Genomic DNA, 19132 nt, shown 5'->3' on the forward strand with positions numbered 1-19132 from the left:
ACCAACCACCCACAACACCTTAGCAACTACATAGCAGCACCTATCATCTTTGCAACGGGTTTAGCAAGAGCAAGCACCACTCTTATTTAGTTCAGAAAATGTACAAATTTCCAGACTTTGTTTTGAAGTACTTCACTCCCAGCTTTCTGGTTTGTTTAAACATCACATGGGCAATTTGTCTTTCCCCTGCTGTGTCCTTCTGGAGTTACCATTGATTTGACTTTTTGTGAAACTCAACCAGCTCCACGTGAACCGCTGCTTTCAGCCAGAGGGATCTAACTCTGCACAGTTCAAAATGTTATCTAGGTTAGCATCTGCCTTAGGGTTTGCCCAGACTTTATGCTCTTTTTGAGCCCTTCTCAATGTGGTGAACACTTTTTTTACATGTGTGATAGTTTAAAAAGGAATAATTCTCTTCTGACGATTGCTTAGAAGTGCAAAAATTTCAGAATTATGTTTGATATCCAAAGTATGACCCTGGTTAGGAAAACAAGCGATTTAGTGAGGGAGTATAGACTCTTGCAACCTTTTTCATTTTTTTTCTTTTTGGTGTCTGTTGTGCTTCAGTGGTATATATACTGTATGTTCCTTGGCTTGGAACTGCATTTTTTTGTGCCACACTGGTCGACTTCCATCCCTCTTCAATTTCTCTAAGAGTATTCTCTCTTCCATTTTCTTGCTCTCCCTTTTTTCAACAAGGAATGTTTTGGGTCCAAAACAAGTTCAAAAGAAGAATATTAGCTTGCTCCTCAGTCTGTAAAGAGAAACAAAAAATTAAGTTTACAGTAATGCACTTACAATGGAAAACATCAGACTTAAACATTATATGTGTTAACATAAAAAAAGATTAGTGTAATAATATAGCTTAAAGTTGGTTTCAATTAATATACATTTAACTGTAAAAATACACACAGTTTCAAAAGTATAGACACAAGGCTTAAAGGTTATGTGTTAATACGATAATGTTTTATACTTGTTATACTTTTTTGTGCTTAGTTACATCCAGTATTTGTAAAGCCGGTAACTTTTACATTATACGTTTTTGGATACAAGAAATTGATTGTTTACATGGCGCAAACTTAACCAACAAACAAATTTCATTGTTAATATATAATCAGAAGTTCATTCGTCTAGACCAGTAGTCCCAATGCAAAAATAATTATTTAGACAAATTACCGCTAACACACATTTGTATGGAAAAATTTATATAAGCAATTCTAAGCTTTATATTTCTACTTTAAACATTGCAGAATGCTTTGCCCCTTAGACTTCCATTATAAGAATAACACCGTCAACTTTTGTACCTTGTTAATGTTGGTTTGTTTTAAGTTGAAATTGGCTTGCTATTACTTTGAATCTGGAACATTCATTTGAGCCTATTATGTAATTCCTGAATTCTAAATAATCTTTCTTTCTCCCAGTTTATTTAATCTGACATGTCCATCCATACTATCACCCCAAATCAGTTTATTTCTCATTCTTGTTGTCTCTCGGTCGCACTCATTTCATCTTCTCCTTCTTCATTCTGTGTAATCTTTCACTGCCTCGTCTCTCTCTCTCTCTCTCTCTCTCTCTCTCTCTCTCTCTCTCTCTCTCTCTCTCTCTCTCTCGAACGATTTAGAGTTCAGAGCTCGCTGCCATTTAAGAATCACAGCAGAGAAGCTGTGCAGCTGTGTATAGGAAAACACTCTTAGAGTTAACAGGCTGCTTTTCGAGCTAGAGAGCTCTTTAGTTAGATTTTTTCTTTCCCCTATTTATTTTTCTCTTGCAGCTATTTTGTGCCAATTTAGCAAGAAAGGTTTTCTTTTTTTCTTTCTTTTTTTTTGCAAAACATACTTTGGTGAGTGTTATTTTTAATGCAAGGTCCTCACTTCATTTTGTATTTTTATGATGTGCCAGCGGTTTGTAGACGAGCTGAGGTTGTGTTTTTGTTTGTTTGTGTAGCGAGGAGGTGAGCAGACATGGCTTCACGGTCATCGTGGATATGCGAGGATCCAAATGGGACTCTATCAGACCTTTGCTGAAGATTCTGCAAGAGTCCTTTCCATCCTGCATCCACATCGCGCTCATCATCAAACCTGACAACTTCTGGCAGAAGCAGAGGACTAATTTCGGCAGTTCCAAGTTTGAATTTGAGGTAAGGCAGGTTATTCCTGTGAATTATTTGAAAGAAGATGGCAGTGATTAAAAGTATTTTTGTGCATTCAAATACATGTTACTATGAGTTACTACTCAACCAGTGGGCCGGGACCCACAAGTGTGCCTCAGCACACTTCCAAGGGGGCCTCAAGATGACTTAAAATTCATTTAAAATTTGAAATATTAAAATAATTAAAATAATCCTACTTTATTGAAATGCTAAAAAATGCTTTAAGATGTATGCCTACAAATTATAAACTGACTCTTTCTGAAACTTCTAGAAAAAAAAAATGATCCATGATATATTATTTTAAACAGACATGTCTAGTTTCGGGCGAGGAGGCCTTCAAATATTGTCTTGGACAGTGGGGGGCCTTTTAGTCAAAAAGGTTAAGACCACTGTTTTAAACCACATAATACGTTTATTTTACATAGATCCAATTCGTCACCAAAGTACCACAATAAAAGTTCACAGCTCATATACGCACAGTCAATACATCAAACTCGATCTTTCTCCGATGCGTGCTGCCATTTGTTTAAATTAGTCGCGGTTGTCATTCATCAAACAAACAGCTACTCTGAGTCTTTTCAAGTACATATGTTTATTTTATGTAACAGACAGCCTAATTGTCACCAAAGTACCACAGTAACAATTCACAGCTCGTATATGCACAGCCATCATATCTAAACGCGATCTTCCCATGCATGCAGCCACGTCTGCTTATTAGGTGCAGATGCGGTTCATTCACACAAACAGCAACTCAAACAGTCTTTTCAGGCATATAATACATTTGTTGTCTGAAAGAAACAGCCAAACTATCACAAAAGCACCACGATGATAGTTTAAAACTTGTATTCTCACAGATGCTTATCGAGCAAGATTATCCATGCTTTTACATTAGCGCTTGTATAACACACACACCCACACACAGATGTGAAACAGTGCATAGGCACACCGGACTGCTGATATTTTTTGTTCATTTGTTTTTTACAGCTATAAAAACAAAATAAATAATAATATGTGTTCAGTACAGTATTTGATATCGTCTCGATTGTAAAATCTCCTATCGTCTCGGATTGTAAAATCGATTCACCAGAGATTGCAATGGCAAAATCTTTGTTCTTTGTTTTATAGCCATACCTGTTTTTACAGCGTTTCTGTTCTTGAGGAAAGATATAACACAATTTGCATATATTTTACTGTAACGTTCATTGGTGCTGATGTGAAAGTGGAGCTTTCTAATTTAGTTCTGACCTATTTCAGTCTGACAGGACTGCATCTTGCATTTATCCAGCAGTGCAAGATTCAAAAGTGTTATTACATTGTACTAAGTGTAATTGATGAAAAAACGCATTGGATTTTTGTAGTGGCATAACAAATCTGACTTAAATTAGCTTACAATGACAAACAGAGTTCTTGCCTATGTCCACCACCCAGACGTAAGGGTCCAGTATCCCCTAATGTTTCTGCTGTTGTCTTTAACAATATGACCTGAGCTGCAATCTCTGGAATGTTTTTTCTGGCTCCCTTTGACTAAAGCATTCTATAAAACTGAGCTGAAGGGGTCACATTCATCATACTATCACCTTTTAATTGCATTGTTGTTTTAAAAAAGACTTTGGCTTCTTGGAGACCTCCCACTGAGTCACTGACAAAAGCAATGTATTCAGAACCCAGTGCTGCCAAAATATTATCACAAGTTGCAATGGTCTTTTTTGGTTCTTATACAGCTGTCCTTTTTAACAAAGTATGTACACATTTAAAACAATGCATTCTGATGTTATATTCTGAAATAACAAGTGGACAAAATCACTCTTTGTATATAAACATGTATCAAGAATTATGGAAAGAGTGTAGAGATATTCAATCATATTGCAAGGTATCAAACAGATACAAAAACACATTACGGTAGATAGGGAGAAATAAAGTTTACTGCACATAGTGTAAGAAATATTTTTCTTATATATAAAAAAATGTCTTTCTGCAAAATGTCAGAATTCCTTGCTTTCACTGAAACACACAAAAACGCTCTTTAAGATACACAGTGCCAAATACTTGGGCTGGCATTGATACAGATTTCCCAATTCAGTTCGATTCCAATTCACAAGCTCTCGATTCGATTGAGTTCTGATTTAGATTAGATTTAATATCAATTCATGTGGGTTTATTTCAGTTATAATGTCCCTTTTGCTAATGCTGTTAATTATACAGGGGACCTTTTAACTATAGGTACATTAGGAAAATATTAATTTTACAAATAAGATTTTATTACTTTTTCATCATTTTGGTCACATTTTGGCTTTTTAAAAGGAATAAATATATTCAATCAATAAATAAGATATTATATTTAATATATAATTCTTTTTATACATATTTATTGTTAAATTACATAATTTGTACTATTTACAATTATTTACATTGATTTGTTGAACATGTGCTAAACCCGGCACTGTCTCTTTAACACATAACGGCATTTAAACAGTGCCTTTAAATGAGCACATGTTAACTAGAAAGGACACAAATGTTTTTACTTCAACTGTGCGATGCACGGTTCAATGTTTTTTTGAAGTTGTTTTTGATCAACAACTGAATGTAAAGAACAGAAATGGTATTGTGGTACCATGGTACCCTCATGATTTTCTATTGCCTGAAAATACTAGTTAATGTTATCCTATTGGACTAAAATGTGCTGACTTTGTTCACACAGGTTATCAAAATTATAATTATATATTTTTTTAAATGACCGGCCTCTTAAAAATAGCTTATAAATCTCTCATTATGCTATATTATTACCAAATATTGGATTAGATTTTTTTTGGCAACTTGTTTTCTGTCAATTAGCATAGGTTTTGTATTCCCAGACAAAAATGACTGACCATTGAACATTAATGGGGATAAGAGAAATAAGAGAAAGCTTTAATGTTCATGAGCATGTTCATCCATTAGATGAGCACATTTGTGCATGTGTGCTTGCAAGAATAAAGGCTTTGGACCTGTGCTTGTGCAAATACACACATGTGAGCACACACACACACACAAACACACAGGTGCACATGTACACGCAGAAACGCTGAGTATTACATGCTTTCTTTTCCATAGAGATGAACTTTATCCTACCCTGAACTGCATCCAACATTATCAAACACACACACTTGAGTAGTACATACGGTACTTTATTTTTCACAGAGGAACTTTATCCTACACTGAACTTTATCCAACATCCATTCATCCATCCAACATTAACACACACACCTGAACTTTCTTTGTCCCACAGTGATCCTTCTCCAATGGAATCTTTATTTCCTCACTCCTTTCAGACAAAATATTATGACAATGTGTTTTGGAATTTTCATGCTCTCACAAAGAAGCAGATCAATAGCTGCTTTTCCACTATCGGGCCAGTGCGAGCCAGGGCTTTCGAATGGCCAGCCAGGGCCAATAGCTGGTGCCAACGTCACACAACTTGCCCATTTCACAAGCAAAAGGGCAATTATATATATATAGGCATATATTACATATATTACATACATATATTATATGGGCACCACTTTGTCCATTGTGCATTTTAATGTATTTGTACTGTGCCTGCACAACAAAGCAATATTACAAATAACAAATACGATTAAAATATGAACAAAACACATAAAAAATGAACTGAACAGAAATCAGTTGACAACTCAAACCTTCCTCCTGGTCCACATAGACTTAAACTGGGTGCTCGTCTGTGCGTAATTGCATCAAGGAGATTGATGCTGAGGCAATTGTCATTAGATTTTGCATATTTGCCTCGGACAGACGACTTCTCGTGGCAGTTTTAATTTGGTTCTGGAGGTTGAACCCAGCGTCAAGCGCCGCATTGCCCTCCACATGACATGTTGCAGAAAGCGTCAAAGAGGGGTGATTTTACATATGCACAATAAACATTGAAAACAATGTTTTGAAGAGAGAAAAAAGCTTGCGGTTGCTTTGATAGCAGAAAGTAATAAAAGGACTCGTTTATTTTTAAGTCTAAGCGTTTTCTTGGTGAATTTAAATTAGTTCAATAACTGTAAGTCTGATATTCGTAAACGATAAGGTAATATTTTATAAGTTTTTAAATATTTATTGTGGTTTAGTACTCTCAAAGACATTACTGGTGAAGCAAAAAGTGTAAAGTCACTTCGTAGACTTCAATGTATTCTGCAGCGCTGACATGAGTCATGTGAAAGACCCTTAATGCATATAAATATTACTCATTTTTGAGTGATATTCAATCATTGCTCTTCAAATTCACAAAAGTGACCGATTGTGGTTTCAAAACAAAAAATGTATCCAAAATGTGAGGAATTTGGATCCCTGAAATAAAAAAAAACAATTCATGCATTTATTTATTTTGTGGAATTTGATCATTTTCCACGGCACACAGTGGTTGGGAAAACACTGCTCTAACAAATACTAAGCGATTCTGAATTTGATAGTAATTTTCAGTTAACCCAACAGCTGAAATTGTTATGCTGATTAATTTTGTTGTTCCGTGGCATTGTGTTACTACAATAATAGACCGGTGTGCAACACAGTGTCATTTAAACGGTTCGCATATCAGAGCCGCGGCAGATACGTTTGTGCACTTAATGTTTAAGTGCTCGCCTGTTTGATTCTCCTTCTCTCTCCTCAACAGTTGTAACTTTTAACTGTCTTTTCTAATGATAAAAAGGCAAATATCAATAAAACTAATATCATATACGTCTGCAAATATGCGCATATCTTGTTTAAACAGATGTAATAAACCAACCTCACACAACTTCAGCAGATCCAACACTTATTTATTTACTTCTGAAGCACGTATTCTAATAGTCACTCCTCAGCAGTTCCCTGTCACTTTTCTAATGATAAAAGGCAAATGTCAATAAAACTTCTATTACATACCATCTGCAAATATGCAGATATCTTGTTTAAACAGATGTCATTCACGAACCTAGTGAAAATCCAGCATTGTCTTCCCATCGAACGCTCATCTAATATCTTCCTCTGAAGCAAATATTCTATCAGCCAGAATAAAAAAACTTCAGAAATAGGATCAAAAGTTCCTCTGATTCACAAATCATAACGACAATCCAAGCAGGTGATCCAGGCCATTTAAACTGTCAGGTGATCCAGGCATGAGCTGGATCCGCACAAGCCCGTGAGTGCAGCATCAAGGCTGTGTGTACAGAGGTGCTTTTCAAACTGTTAGGAGATCAGTTTTCTTAAGAGTTCCATTCATTCAAAACAGATGTCAGCTGAGCCATTAACTGATTAGGCAGCAAGGTAGCAAGTCAGCTGCCTATGTTTTCAGATGCAGCCCAAGGAAAAGTGCTTCACGTGTACTATAAGTAAATGTCTTAATCACTATGCGCTGTATGTACAATTGGTTTGATTCAATATTTTGTTTAGTAAATGCAATTGCTAACGTGGATATGCCATACACTGTATATGCCATATGTTGCTGGACTACTGAGAGTACTGCGTTTCATTCTTCCTAATATATTAACAATTTCTTCATGTGCAAATAAACTATAATTTGATGACTAAACAGAAATCTGAAGAAACTTGTCACGAATTGCAGACAACGAAGGCAGACGAAGGTTGAGGATCCAAATGCAGCTTTCTTTGTTATAAACAAAACACAAAGGAAAACCCTCAATGGGGAAATAAACATGAACAGAGAACTAGGGCAGGGAACACAGACCAGGCTAACTACATTCACAAACATTCAACGATCGACAAGGACTGAACCAAAAACCGGGGTATAAATACATGAACAAGGGACAAAGGGGCCAATGAACAAACAGAACTCAAAACAAGATAACAAGGTGACAAATAGAAGCAAATGGCAAACTAATGAGGACAGGTGAAAACAATGACAGAAAACACGAACGCTAACAAGACTGTGGAGCTACAAAAGGGACAAAAATGGAAAACAAAGGGGCAACGGTAAAACAAGACAAGGTCATACATAACATAACTGCTATCTACCATTTAAAATACAACATTATTTTGTAGTTTTGTGTGAAATTGAGTAAATATAGTGCTACGTTAGATTTTTTTTAAAGCAATTCTATGTTTGTTATTTACTGTATTAAATTGTGGGATATATCGGCATTGTATCAGCATATCAGCAACCCTGCTCTCTGGATATCGGTATGGGCAATACAAAAAAACATATTGGTTGACCACTATTTTGGACCTTATGTATGTTCACAATATGAACCTCAGTCTCCTTCTCTCCTCCTTTCAGACCATCATGGTGTCCCTTGAGGGCTTGACCAAAGTGGTCGATCCCTCCCAGCTGACCCCAGACTTTGAGGGCAGTCTGAACTACAACCACGAGGAGTGGATTGAGGTTCGGGTGGCCTTTGAAGAGTTCACAAACAATGCCGCTCGTGCCCTGGCCCGTTTGGAGGAGCTACAGGATATGGTGTCGCAGCGGGAACTGCCCTCAGACCTGGATGGGTCTCGGCGAGCCATGGAGGAGCATGCCTCTCTGAAGAAGAAGGTTACTAAAGCTCCTGTGGAGGAGTTAGATGCAGAGGGCCAACGTCTGCTCCAACGGATCCAGAGTGGAGATAAAGGTCGAGGAGATATCCAGGGTTTAGCTCCCAAAGTCCAGACGCTGCTGGATAAACTCCACGGCACACGGCAACATCTACACCAGGCCTGGCACATGCGCAAAGTCAAACTGGATCAGTGCTTTCAGCTAAGACTCTTCCAGCAGGATGCAGAGAAGGTATGATCATTTCCAGTGATTGGTACTATATGAGGCTTAATGGGTTAGAACTAGAATTGCTGGGAATCAGAAGTCTCAGAGTGCATTCAAATATTGTAGTAGTGCGATGGCAGGTGTATACTGCCTGATGTAATGTGATCCTTGTTAGACCTTGAACAACATTGGTATTAACCAAACAGAGATTTTAGGGTTAGGCATAGGAAAAATGGGTGGGGCTTGAACGTCAGTCTTTTCAACTCATAATGTCTCTCTGATTTTAGAGGTTATTAATGGTTAGGGTTAGGATGGGAATATTCCTGGAACAGATCCTTCTTAGCAAAATCCCAGTAATTATAACATAATATTTAAGATACTACCTAGGAGAATACTCAATGCTAGATAAAAAAAATAAATAAATAGAAATCACATTAAATCATGTGTTTTATATTTTACAAAATATAATATCCTTACAAAAATTGACTTTTACAGTACCATGGTAATACCGTAAAATTTTTTAATAAAAAATAAATAAATATATATATACACTCACCTAACGGATTATTAGGAACACCTGTTCAATTTTTCATTAATGCAATTATCTAATCAACCAATCACATGGCAGTTGCTTCAATGCATTTAGGGGTGTGGTCCTGGTCAAGACAATCTCCTGAACTCCAAACTGCATGTCAGAATGGGAAAGAAAGGTGATTTAAGCAATTTTGAGCGTGGCATGGTTGTTGGTGCCAGACGGGCCGGTCTGAGTATTTCACAATCTGCTCAGTTACTGGGATTTTCACGCACAACCATTTCTAGGGTTTACAAAGAATGGTGTGAAAAGGAAAAACATCCAGTATGCGGCAGTCCTGTGGGCTAAAAATGCCTTGTTGATGCTAGAGGTCAGAGGAGAATGGGCCGACTGATTCAAGCTGATAGAAGAGCAACTTTGCCTGAAATAACCACTCATTACAACCGAGGTATAAGCCACAACACGCACAACCTTGAGGCGGATGGGCTACAACAGCAGAAGACCCCACCGGTACCACTCATCTCCACTACAAATAGGAAAAAGAGGCTACAATTTGCAAGAGCTCACCAAAATTGGACAGTTGAAGACTGGAAAAATGTTGCCTGGTCTGATGAGTCTCGATTTCTGTTGAGACATTCAGATGGTAGAGTCAGAATTTGGTGTAAACAGAATGAGAACATGGATCCATCATGCCTTGTTACCACTGTGCAGGCTGGTGGTGGTTGTGTAATGGTGTGGGGGATGTTTTCTTGGCACACTTTAGGCCCCTTAGTGCCAATTGGGCATCGCTTAAATGCCACGGCCTACCAGAGCATTGTTTCTGACCATGTCCATCCCTTTATGGCCACCATGTACCCATCCTCTGATGGCTACTTCCAGCAGGATAATGCACCATGTCACAAAGCTCGAATCATTTCAAATTGGTTTCTTGAACATGACAATGAGTTCACTGTACTAAAATGGCCCCCACAGTCACCAGATCTCAACCCAATAGAGCATCTTTGGGATGTGGTGGAGCAGGGAGCTTAGTGCCCTGGATGTGCATCCCACAAATCTCCATCAACTGCAAGATGCTATTCTATCAATATGGGCCAACATTTCTAAAGAATGCTTTCAGCACCTTGTTGAATCAATGCCACGTAGAATTAAGGCAGTTCTGAAGGCGAAAGGGGGTCAAACACAGTATTAGTATGGTGTTCCTAATAATCCTTTAGGTGAGTGTATATATATATATATTTATAAATGGTATTACCATTGTACCACTTCCATAAAACATGGTATTACCACGATTCCATGTCCAAACAAGGGTTTTACCATGGTACCATTCCCAAAACAATGGTATTACCATGGTATTATTCCAAAACAACATGGTTTTACCACTGTAACATGTACAAAAACATGGTATTAATATGGCACCATGTACAACTAACACTGTGTCATGTCCAAATACACGTTATTAATATTGTATAATGTCCAAGTAACATGGTACTATCATTGTAGAGTGTCCAAAAAAGGCTATTACCACTGTACCACTTCCAAAGAAAATGGTATTACCATGGAACCTTGTCCAAACAAATGGTATTATCACAGTACAATATCCAAAAATAAATTTATTTCCATGGTACGATGTCCAAAAATGTTTTATTACCATGATACCATTTCCAAGAAATTGTATTACCATGGAATCATGTTCAAAAAAATTGCATTAACATGATGCTATGTCCAAAAAACTGCATTTCTATGGAACTTTGCCCACAAAACATGGTATTACAATGGTACTATGCCCACAAAACATGGTATTACAATGGTACTATGCCCACAAAACATGGTATTACAATGGTACTATGTCCACAAAACATGGTATTACAATGGTACTGTCTAAAACACATGGTAATAGCTTGTACTATAACAAAACTACCATGTTATTACCATGTGCTTTAGACATAGCACCATGGTAATAGCTGGCACATTTATCCAAAGTAACGTACAAATGAGGAATTCTACAACAAGCTGAATCATCCTACAGAGACAGCTAGCCTAGCACACTCTACATGACTCAAGCTCGTCTCCTTTAACGTTTTGAGTGAGCATCGGGTCTGAAACTAGATGTCTCAGATTGTACAACCGAAGGTAGTGTGCACACTCCTGCGACTTGTTGGGACACAAACCTGTTTGAAATCAGGCAGAGGAGCTGTCAGGTGTGCGCTCTGTGCAGACGAGCAAGAGACCAGTAATGAGCAATAGCCAATTAAATGTAGAGAGAAACCAATAGAAGGGCAAGGCATTGGGAAGCAGGAGACTAAAAATAATTACAAAATAAAATGAAACATCACCCACATCTCCTGAACTGCTGTCTCATTATTATTTTCAGCTGTTTTGCTCATTCTGCTCCCAAGTCTGTGCACCAATATGACAAAACAAAAGGCTGTGTGTTGCAGGGCAGACGATGTCGTAAGTCGTGCGCTTGGCTTTTGAAGTGCTGCAATAATAGATAAGGAATTGATAAGGAATCTATATCATGTCTCCTCTGTCAAATCTATGTATAACAAGCAAAAGAGCATCTGAGATGTTTGCTTCTAATTAATGCAATATCTGTAAACAATGCAATTCAAGGGTGCGCAATGATACACGTCTAAATGTATTTTTGTGCATCTGCAAGGTTGTAGCAATGTTATGCCTCAAAGTGCCATATCTCTCAGTATTTTCACAATCCATTCCTTCCCTTTCTCCTCTCTGCAGATGTTTGACTGGATCATCCATAATAAAGGCCTGTTCCTGACCACCAGCACAGAGATAGGAGCCAACCATCAACACGTGCTGGAGCTGCAGACTCAACACAACCACTTTGCCATGAACTGCATGGTAAGACTGTGTCCAGTGGTCCTGCAGTAATATCTGTCACCACCTGAGGCATTATGACAGTGTAGCTTGATGTGCGTTACATCATTAAAATGATGCGTGTTTGTACACATGACCTGACTCAGTTAGTCATCTGAAATGAATTTTCTGTTGTCATATAATAGTCATGTCAATATGTGCCTGAAGGTCTATAATGCTACATTGATATTATTGGACACACAAAAACTCTGTGTGTGCTGTGGTGCTGATCCGATTTTTGCATGCTGTAGAAATGACAAAAGTCCATATTGCATTAAATTTTGGCCAGCAACCACCAGCCTAGACAGGAAGAGCCATCTGACTATAAAAAAGTTGAAGAAACACCCACACAAATACTTCATCAGCTACTGGTCTAGTGTTACATGCCCATGTTTTTATTTATTTTTGTATGTGTCTAATATCAATGTCCAACAGTGCATGTGCATGCATCTTTGGAGATTTCTATAATTTTTCATGAAAATTCCCATGATAGAATCCCACGGTGAAAATGATGCTGATGGAAATTACATTTTTATTATTTTATTTAAGGCAATTTTATGTTTATTTCATGTCTTGGTTTAGATTATCATAGTTTTAAACATTTATTCATTTGTATTTTTAAAATGTATTTTCATAGTTTAATATTTGAAAGTCTCGGTCTGAGACAAGGGTACAACAGTCAGATCTATTTGAAAGGTACTAAAAATAAATGATGAAGGCCTGGTAAAAAGTTTCCAAGTCAGTTTAAATGAGACCGTTCATTTGAATACAAATCAACCACTGGGACAAGAAATTGCCGGAAGTAGAAGAAAACCCCATATACTGTATGAAAAGATATATCATTTTAATTACATTTTTTTAATAATTTTCTATATTTTCTGAATAAAATAGAAAATGTGGGCCACGCTTGCCTATGCAAAACTCACCTCCATGATGCTATGGGTGTTTTGATTGCTTCCTAAGCAGATGCCAAGGTGTTCTGAGTGCTATTTAGCATATTGCTATGTGGTTACTAGGTTGTTTCAAGTAGTTTATAGGTGGTTACTTAAAAGTAAAAAAAAAAAAAAAAGTCACCCCTCAAGTATCTATGATATTCTGGTATTTATTTATTTATTTTTTGCCTTTTTATTTTTGTTGTCTACTTGCCAAAACTTTTAAGTTTGATAACTTTAAGTGGCATTCAGTAGTTCCCCTTCTGTCGCTCTCTCCACGTTGTGTCGGAGAAGCGACACTAGGGGTCTCTCTTGAGCGCCGATATTCACCTCTGATCTATGAAAAAAGGCCAATGAGAGTTGGCAGCCAGTATTTGCATGTCCGCCCCGGACATCACGGGTATTTAAGCGGCGCAAATCACGGGAGTTCATTCAGAAAATTTCTTCGGAGCCGATGGTCTGTCTGCAGTTTGCTGCGAGTTACACACCACTATAAGCGTTCCTGTTTTCCTCTGACGATCTGCATGCTGTTGGATCTTGACGGCGCACAACAGCGGCTTTCTCCTTCTCAGTGCACGGCGTGCACTGTTGCCCCTGAGCGCCGACAGCGCAGACACATACACACACACACACTGTGTATTAAAAGAGTTTTTACTAAAAGAGTAATTTTCTCTAAAAGAGCAAACACAGCGGCGTTGAGCGTCCTTTTAAGGGCGCGTCTTTTTCAAGATGCCTTTCCGCCCCTGTGTCGTTCCTGGATCGCGGTAGAGTGCTCTCTGCTTCAGAGCGGCCACAGACGCTGTCTCGTGTGTTTGGGCGCGATCACACCGGCGGCGTTTGTGGATGGTTCATGTTCTCACTGCGAGAACATGACCATGACCACGTTAGCGATCGTGGCTCGCTTTCAACAGAAAGCAAGCCACCCCAGCTGCACCCGCATTGCTCCTTCTTCCCACGGGATTAAGGGCGGTCGCGGTTGGCGCTAGAGGCGATTTGAGGCGGCAGCGGGTGCAGTTTCGCCGGGTAGCCTCCGCGAACCTCCCGTTCCCGACCGCGCTCGCTGGTCTCCGTCCACGCTTCAGCGGCGATAGCGGCTTCGCCTCACGGCCCGGCTGTCTATCCTCCGAGTCGAAGCAGATGAGCTTCGCCGCTGCATCGGAGAGTCGCGGTGTCTGATGCCGAGGACTCCCTGGACTGCCGCCTTGGGCCAGCAGGCCCAGGCTGAGGCCGGCAGCTCAGATGTCCGACATGCTTGCCGGGCCGCCTTGGCGTGGGGTTGGACTGGAACCCTCCATCCTCCCCACAGCCTTCTCGGTTGGATGATTGGTTCCTGGGGGCAGCGCGCGTTCAGCGGCCTCGCATCCCCGGTCCCTTTCTTCCGGAGGTGCATGATGAGCTGGCGTCTACGTGGAGAGCCCGCTCTCCGCTCGTCTAGGTGCCACCAGCTCCACTCTCTCCACCCTCGGCGGCGAGGCGCCACGAGTGCGACGCGATTCCCCAGGTTGATAGGGCAGTTGCGCACCATCTATGCCCGGTAGCCCTACCTCCTGGCGGGGTCAGCCCGTACTCCCATCCAAGCCCAGTAGGACAACATCCTACAACGCGAAGGCCTACACTACGGCTGGACGCGCTGCCTCCGCCCTGCATGCAATGGCCCTCCTGCAAGTCCACCAGGCCAAAGCTCTCAGAAACATGCGCGGGGTGGACCTGATCCTGATGTGCTGCAGGAACTGCGCTCAGCGACCGACCTCGCCCTGAGGCGGCGAAGGCCACAGCGCAGGCACTTCGGACAGGCGATGGCCACCCTAGTGGTCCAGGAGCGCCATCTTTGGCTCAACCTGGTCGAGATGCGTGAGGCTGACAAGAACCGCTTCCTGGGCGCACCTGTCTCCCAGATTGGCCTTTTCGGTGACACCGTCGAGGACTTCGCCCAACAGTTCTCCGCGGTGAAGAAGCAGGCGGAGGCCATTTACGCACATCATGCCCCGCCGCAGACCTGCCGCTCACGGGCCCTGCCCGTCTGCCCGCCGAGGCGTCCCCCTGCGAGAAACCAGCTCCTGCTCCGCCTCAACCGGGCCCAGCTCTCAGCCCCAGCGTCGAGCACTCCGCAGGCGGCGCGCGCCCCTGTCTCACGAACCCCTCCAGGACCGGAAGGCTCCCAAGCGTTCCTGAGACAGCCGACCCAGAGCCGAAGGCGTTAGCTCCGGAGGTGGTAAGACCGCTCCGTCCCCGGTGGAGGGCGGGAGGAGAATCCTTTGTTTTTCATTTGCCACACCCCTGGCGGGGGCTGTGGTACCCACATTCTCAATAAAAGAGCTATTTCCTTTGCCTCTGGGTCACCTGGCCCGCAAATGCCGTTCTCACGGCAATGTGCTTTCAGATCACAACAGTCCGGTACACGGGCGCGGCGATCCGCCTTCCGCCTGCCCACGACTGTCCCCGGCTGGCCGGTTCAGGCGAGTTCAGAGGGCGCCAACATCAGACCTCCTCCTCAGTCAAGAACCCGCCCCTGCGGGCGCTGGAGCAAGGTAAGTGCTTTGAGTCTATTCTCAGCACCTCAGCCTCAGGCCGCAGCGAAGCCGCCCGGCGCTGCATTACCTGTTCCGCCCGCTCGCGAGGCCCGCCGGGTACGTCCAAAATACTCGTCCCTTTGGTGCCCCTAAGCGCCAGAGCTGGGAAGCGTGGCTTTAAGCTTCCCAACGCATCACGCTGGCTGCACCGGACCATTCGACTTCGATTACGCCAATTCAGTTTGCCCGGCTCCGCCCCCTTCAGGAGCGTCCGCTTTCCGCAGTACACGGCGAGCACGCCAGTTCCCTGCGCGCGAAATCGCGACCCTCTTAGCCAAGAGCGCGGTAGAGCCCGTCCCTCCAACCGAAATGAGGAAGGGTTTCTACAGCCCTTACTTCATTGTACCCAAGAAAGGCGTGACTTACGACCAATCCTGGACTTGCGAGTTTTCAATCGGGCCTTGTTAAAACTCCCGTTCAAAATGCTTACGCAGAGAAATATTCTGGCTGGCGTTCAGCATCTAGATTGGTTCGCAGCGGTGGACCTGAAGGGCAGCGTACTTCCACGTCTCAATTCTGCCACGACACCGACCCTTCCTACGGTTGGCGTTCGACGACCAGGCGTTTCAGTACAAAGTCCTCCCCTTCGGCCTGTCTCTGTCCCTCGGCGTCTTCCACGAAAGTCGCAGAGGCGCCCTTGCCCGCTACGAGTAGCCGGCATCCGCATTCTCAACTACCTCGACGACTGGCTCATCCTAGCACACTCTCGAGAGTTACTATGCACACACAGAGACCAGGTGCTCCGGCACCTCAGCGGCTGGGGCTTCAGGTCAACTGGGAAAAGAGCAAGCTCACTCCGGTTCAGAGCATCTCTTTTCTCGGGTTGGAGTTAGACTCAGTCTCAATGACAGCGCGTCTCCGCGGCGGCGTGCTCAGTCGGTGCTGGACTGCCTCGCTTCCTTCAAGCCAGGCACAGTGGTCCCTCTAAAACTTTTCCAGAGGCTCCTGGGGCATATGGCGTCCTCCTGGCGGTCGGCGCCGCTGGGGTTGATGCATATGAGACCACTCCAGCACTGGCTCCAGACTCGAGTCGAGACACGCATGGCACCGCGGCACGCGTCGGGTGAGGATCACCCCGCCTGCCTCAAAACACTCCGACCCTGGACAGACCTCTGCTTTTTACGGGCAGGAGTGCCCCTGCAGCAGGTGTCCGACGCGTCCTGGTCACAACCGGCGCCTCCGGTCGGGTGGGGTGCCGTGTGCAGCGGAGCGCGCAGCAGCGGGCCGTTGGAAAGGGGCCCGCTGCGTTGGCACATCAATTGCCTGGAGTTGCTGACCGTCCTTCTTGCTCTCAGGAAGTTCCTCCCGTTAGTTCGGGACAAACATGTCCTCGTGAGATCGGACAGCACCACGGTGGTGGCGTACATAAATCGCCAAGGCGGCGTGCGCTCCGCCACATGTCACAACTTCGCCCGCCGTCTCCTCCTATGGAGCCAGCAGTGACTCAAGTCACTGCGTGCCACTCACATCCCGGCAAGCTCAGCGTCGTAGCGGACGCGCTATCGCGACAACGCCTGCCCGGCGAGTGGAGGCTTCACCCCAGTCGGTCCAGCTGATTTGGGAGCGGTTTGGCAAGGCCCAGGTAGACCTGTTAGCGCCCAGGAAACCTCCCACTGCCCGCTCTGGTGCGCCCTAACAGAGGCTCCCCTCGGGACAGGCAGCTGGCACACAGCTGGCCCTCGGGGCTGCGCTAAGTGCGCATTTCCCCAGTGAGCCTTCTTGCACGGTGCTGTGCAAGGTCAGGGAGGAGCGAGGAGCAAGTCACGTTGGTGGCCCCCTACTGGCCCACTCGGACTTGGTTCTCGGAACTCAGGCTCCTCGCGACAGCTCCTCCCTGGCGAATTCCCTGAGAAAGGACCTCCTCTCTCAGGGGCCGGGGCACGCTCTGGCACCCGCGCCCAGACCTCTGGAACCTCCACGTCTGGTCCCTGGGCCGGGGCGCGGAAGAGCTAGCCGGCTTACCGGCGACCGTTGTGAATACCATCAACCAAGCCAGAGCTCCCTCTACCAGGCACCTTTACGCCCTAAAGTGGAGCTTGTTATGCAGATTGGTGTTCTTCCGAGCCGAAGACCACGCAGAGATCTTGCGATTAGGTCAGTGCTTCTGTTCCTACAGGAGAGGCTGGACAGGAGGCTGTCCCGTCCACCCTCAAGGTGTATGTTGCGCTATCGCCGCCCACCACGATCCTGTAGGCGGCAAGTCTTTGGGTAAGCACGACCTGATCCTCAGGTTCCTGAGAGGCCGGAGGTTGAATCCCTCCCGGCCAGGCCTAGTTCCCTCCTGGGATCTCTCGGTAGTCTTGGCAGGACTCCAGAGACCTCCCTTCGAGCCGCTCGAATCAGTTGGACTCAGGGCCCTCTCTCTTAAGACGGCCCTGCTGATCGCGCTTCGCCTCCATTAAGAGGGTCGGGGGACCTGCAAGCGTTCTCTGTCAGCGACACTTGCCTGGAGTTCGGTCCGGCAGATACGTCTGTGATCCTAAGACGCTGACCGGGCTATGTGCCCAAGGTTCCTACCACACCATTCGAGATCAGGTAGTGAACCTGCAAGCGCTGCCCGGGAGGAGGCAGACCCAGCCCTTTCGTTGCTGTGTCCAGTCGCGCGCCCTGCGCATTTACCTGGACCGCACACAGAGCACCAGGCGCTCTGAGCAGCTCTTTGTCTGCTTTGGGGGCGGCAGAAAGGAATGCCGTCTCCAAACAGAGGCTCGCCCACTGGGTTGTCGATGCCATCACACTGGCTTATCACACCCAGGCCGTGCCCCTACCCTTACGGGTCGAGCTCACTCAACAAGGGGTGTTGCGTCCTCGTGGGCACTGGCCAAGGGCACCTCCCTAGCAGACATCTGTAGAGCGGCGGGTTGGGCAACACCCAACACCTTGCGAGGTTTTACAACCTCGGCGTTGAGTCGGTTAGCGTCTCGTGTTTTCTCAGGTCGAGCCCGTGAGAACTTCGGTAACACGTGAACCGACCGGCCGGGTGGATCAGCTTGCGCCAGCGCCCTTTTCCTGGCGTCAAGGTAAAGTAGTGCGCCTTCTTCCCAGAGCGCCCCACTCCGAGTCGGGCCCCTGGTCGATTCCTCCCCAGCCCTCGGGTCCAGCGGTTCAGCGGAGGAACTTCGCCGACCCAAGCCACTGCGGGTACCCTGATGGCTACCCTGTACTGGTATAGGTGCTCCACAGGTAAAGTAGAAGGCCTCCTGTGCGGATGCCCCTGTGTGTATTTCCACGGTTCTGTCCCTTCTGGCGGACCCCGTGTCTCCCTTAGGCAGTTACAGCTGCCCGGTGCGCCGTGCTGTAGCAACTCCCCCTTCGAGGCTGGGATCTACCACCGCACCATACTTTCCACCACGAGCCCTAAGA

The 19132-nt window shown here is 44.3% G+C and overlaps 1 protein-coding gene across 1 annotated transcript in view; it reads left to right on the forward strand.

Moving 5' to 3' along the window:
• LOC127657805 (triple functional domain protein-like) overlaps positions 1-19132 on the forward strand; it is a 188531-nt gene that overhangs the window by 70258 nt on the left and 99141 nt on the right. The window contains exons 5-7 of the mRNA XM_052146720.1: positions 1945-2137; positions 8397-8885; positions 12130-12252. Of these exons, the coding sequence (XP_052002680.1) occupies positions 1945-2137; positions 8397-8885; positions 12130-12252 (805 nt within the window). The remainder of the gene's footprint in view (positions 1-1944; positions 2138-8396; positions 8886-12129; positions 12253-19132) is intronic.

The sequence above is a fragment of the Xyrauchen texanus genome, chromosome 17, assembly GCF_025860055.1.
Source record: "Xyrauchen texanus isolate HMW12.3.18 chromosome 17, RBS_HiC_50CHRs, whole genome shotgun sequence".
NCBI classification, from domain to species: Eukaryota; Metazoa; Chordata; class Actinopteri; order Cypriniformes; family Catostomidae; genus Xyrauchen; species Xyrauchen texanus.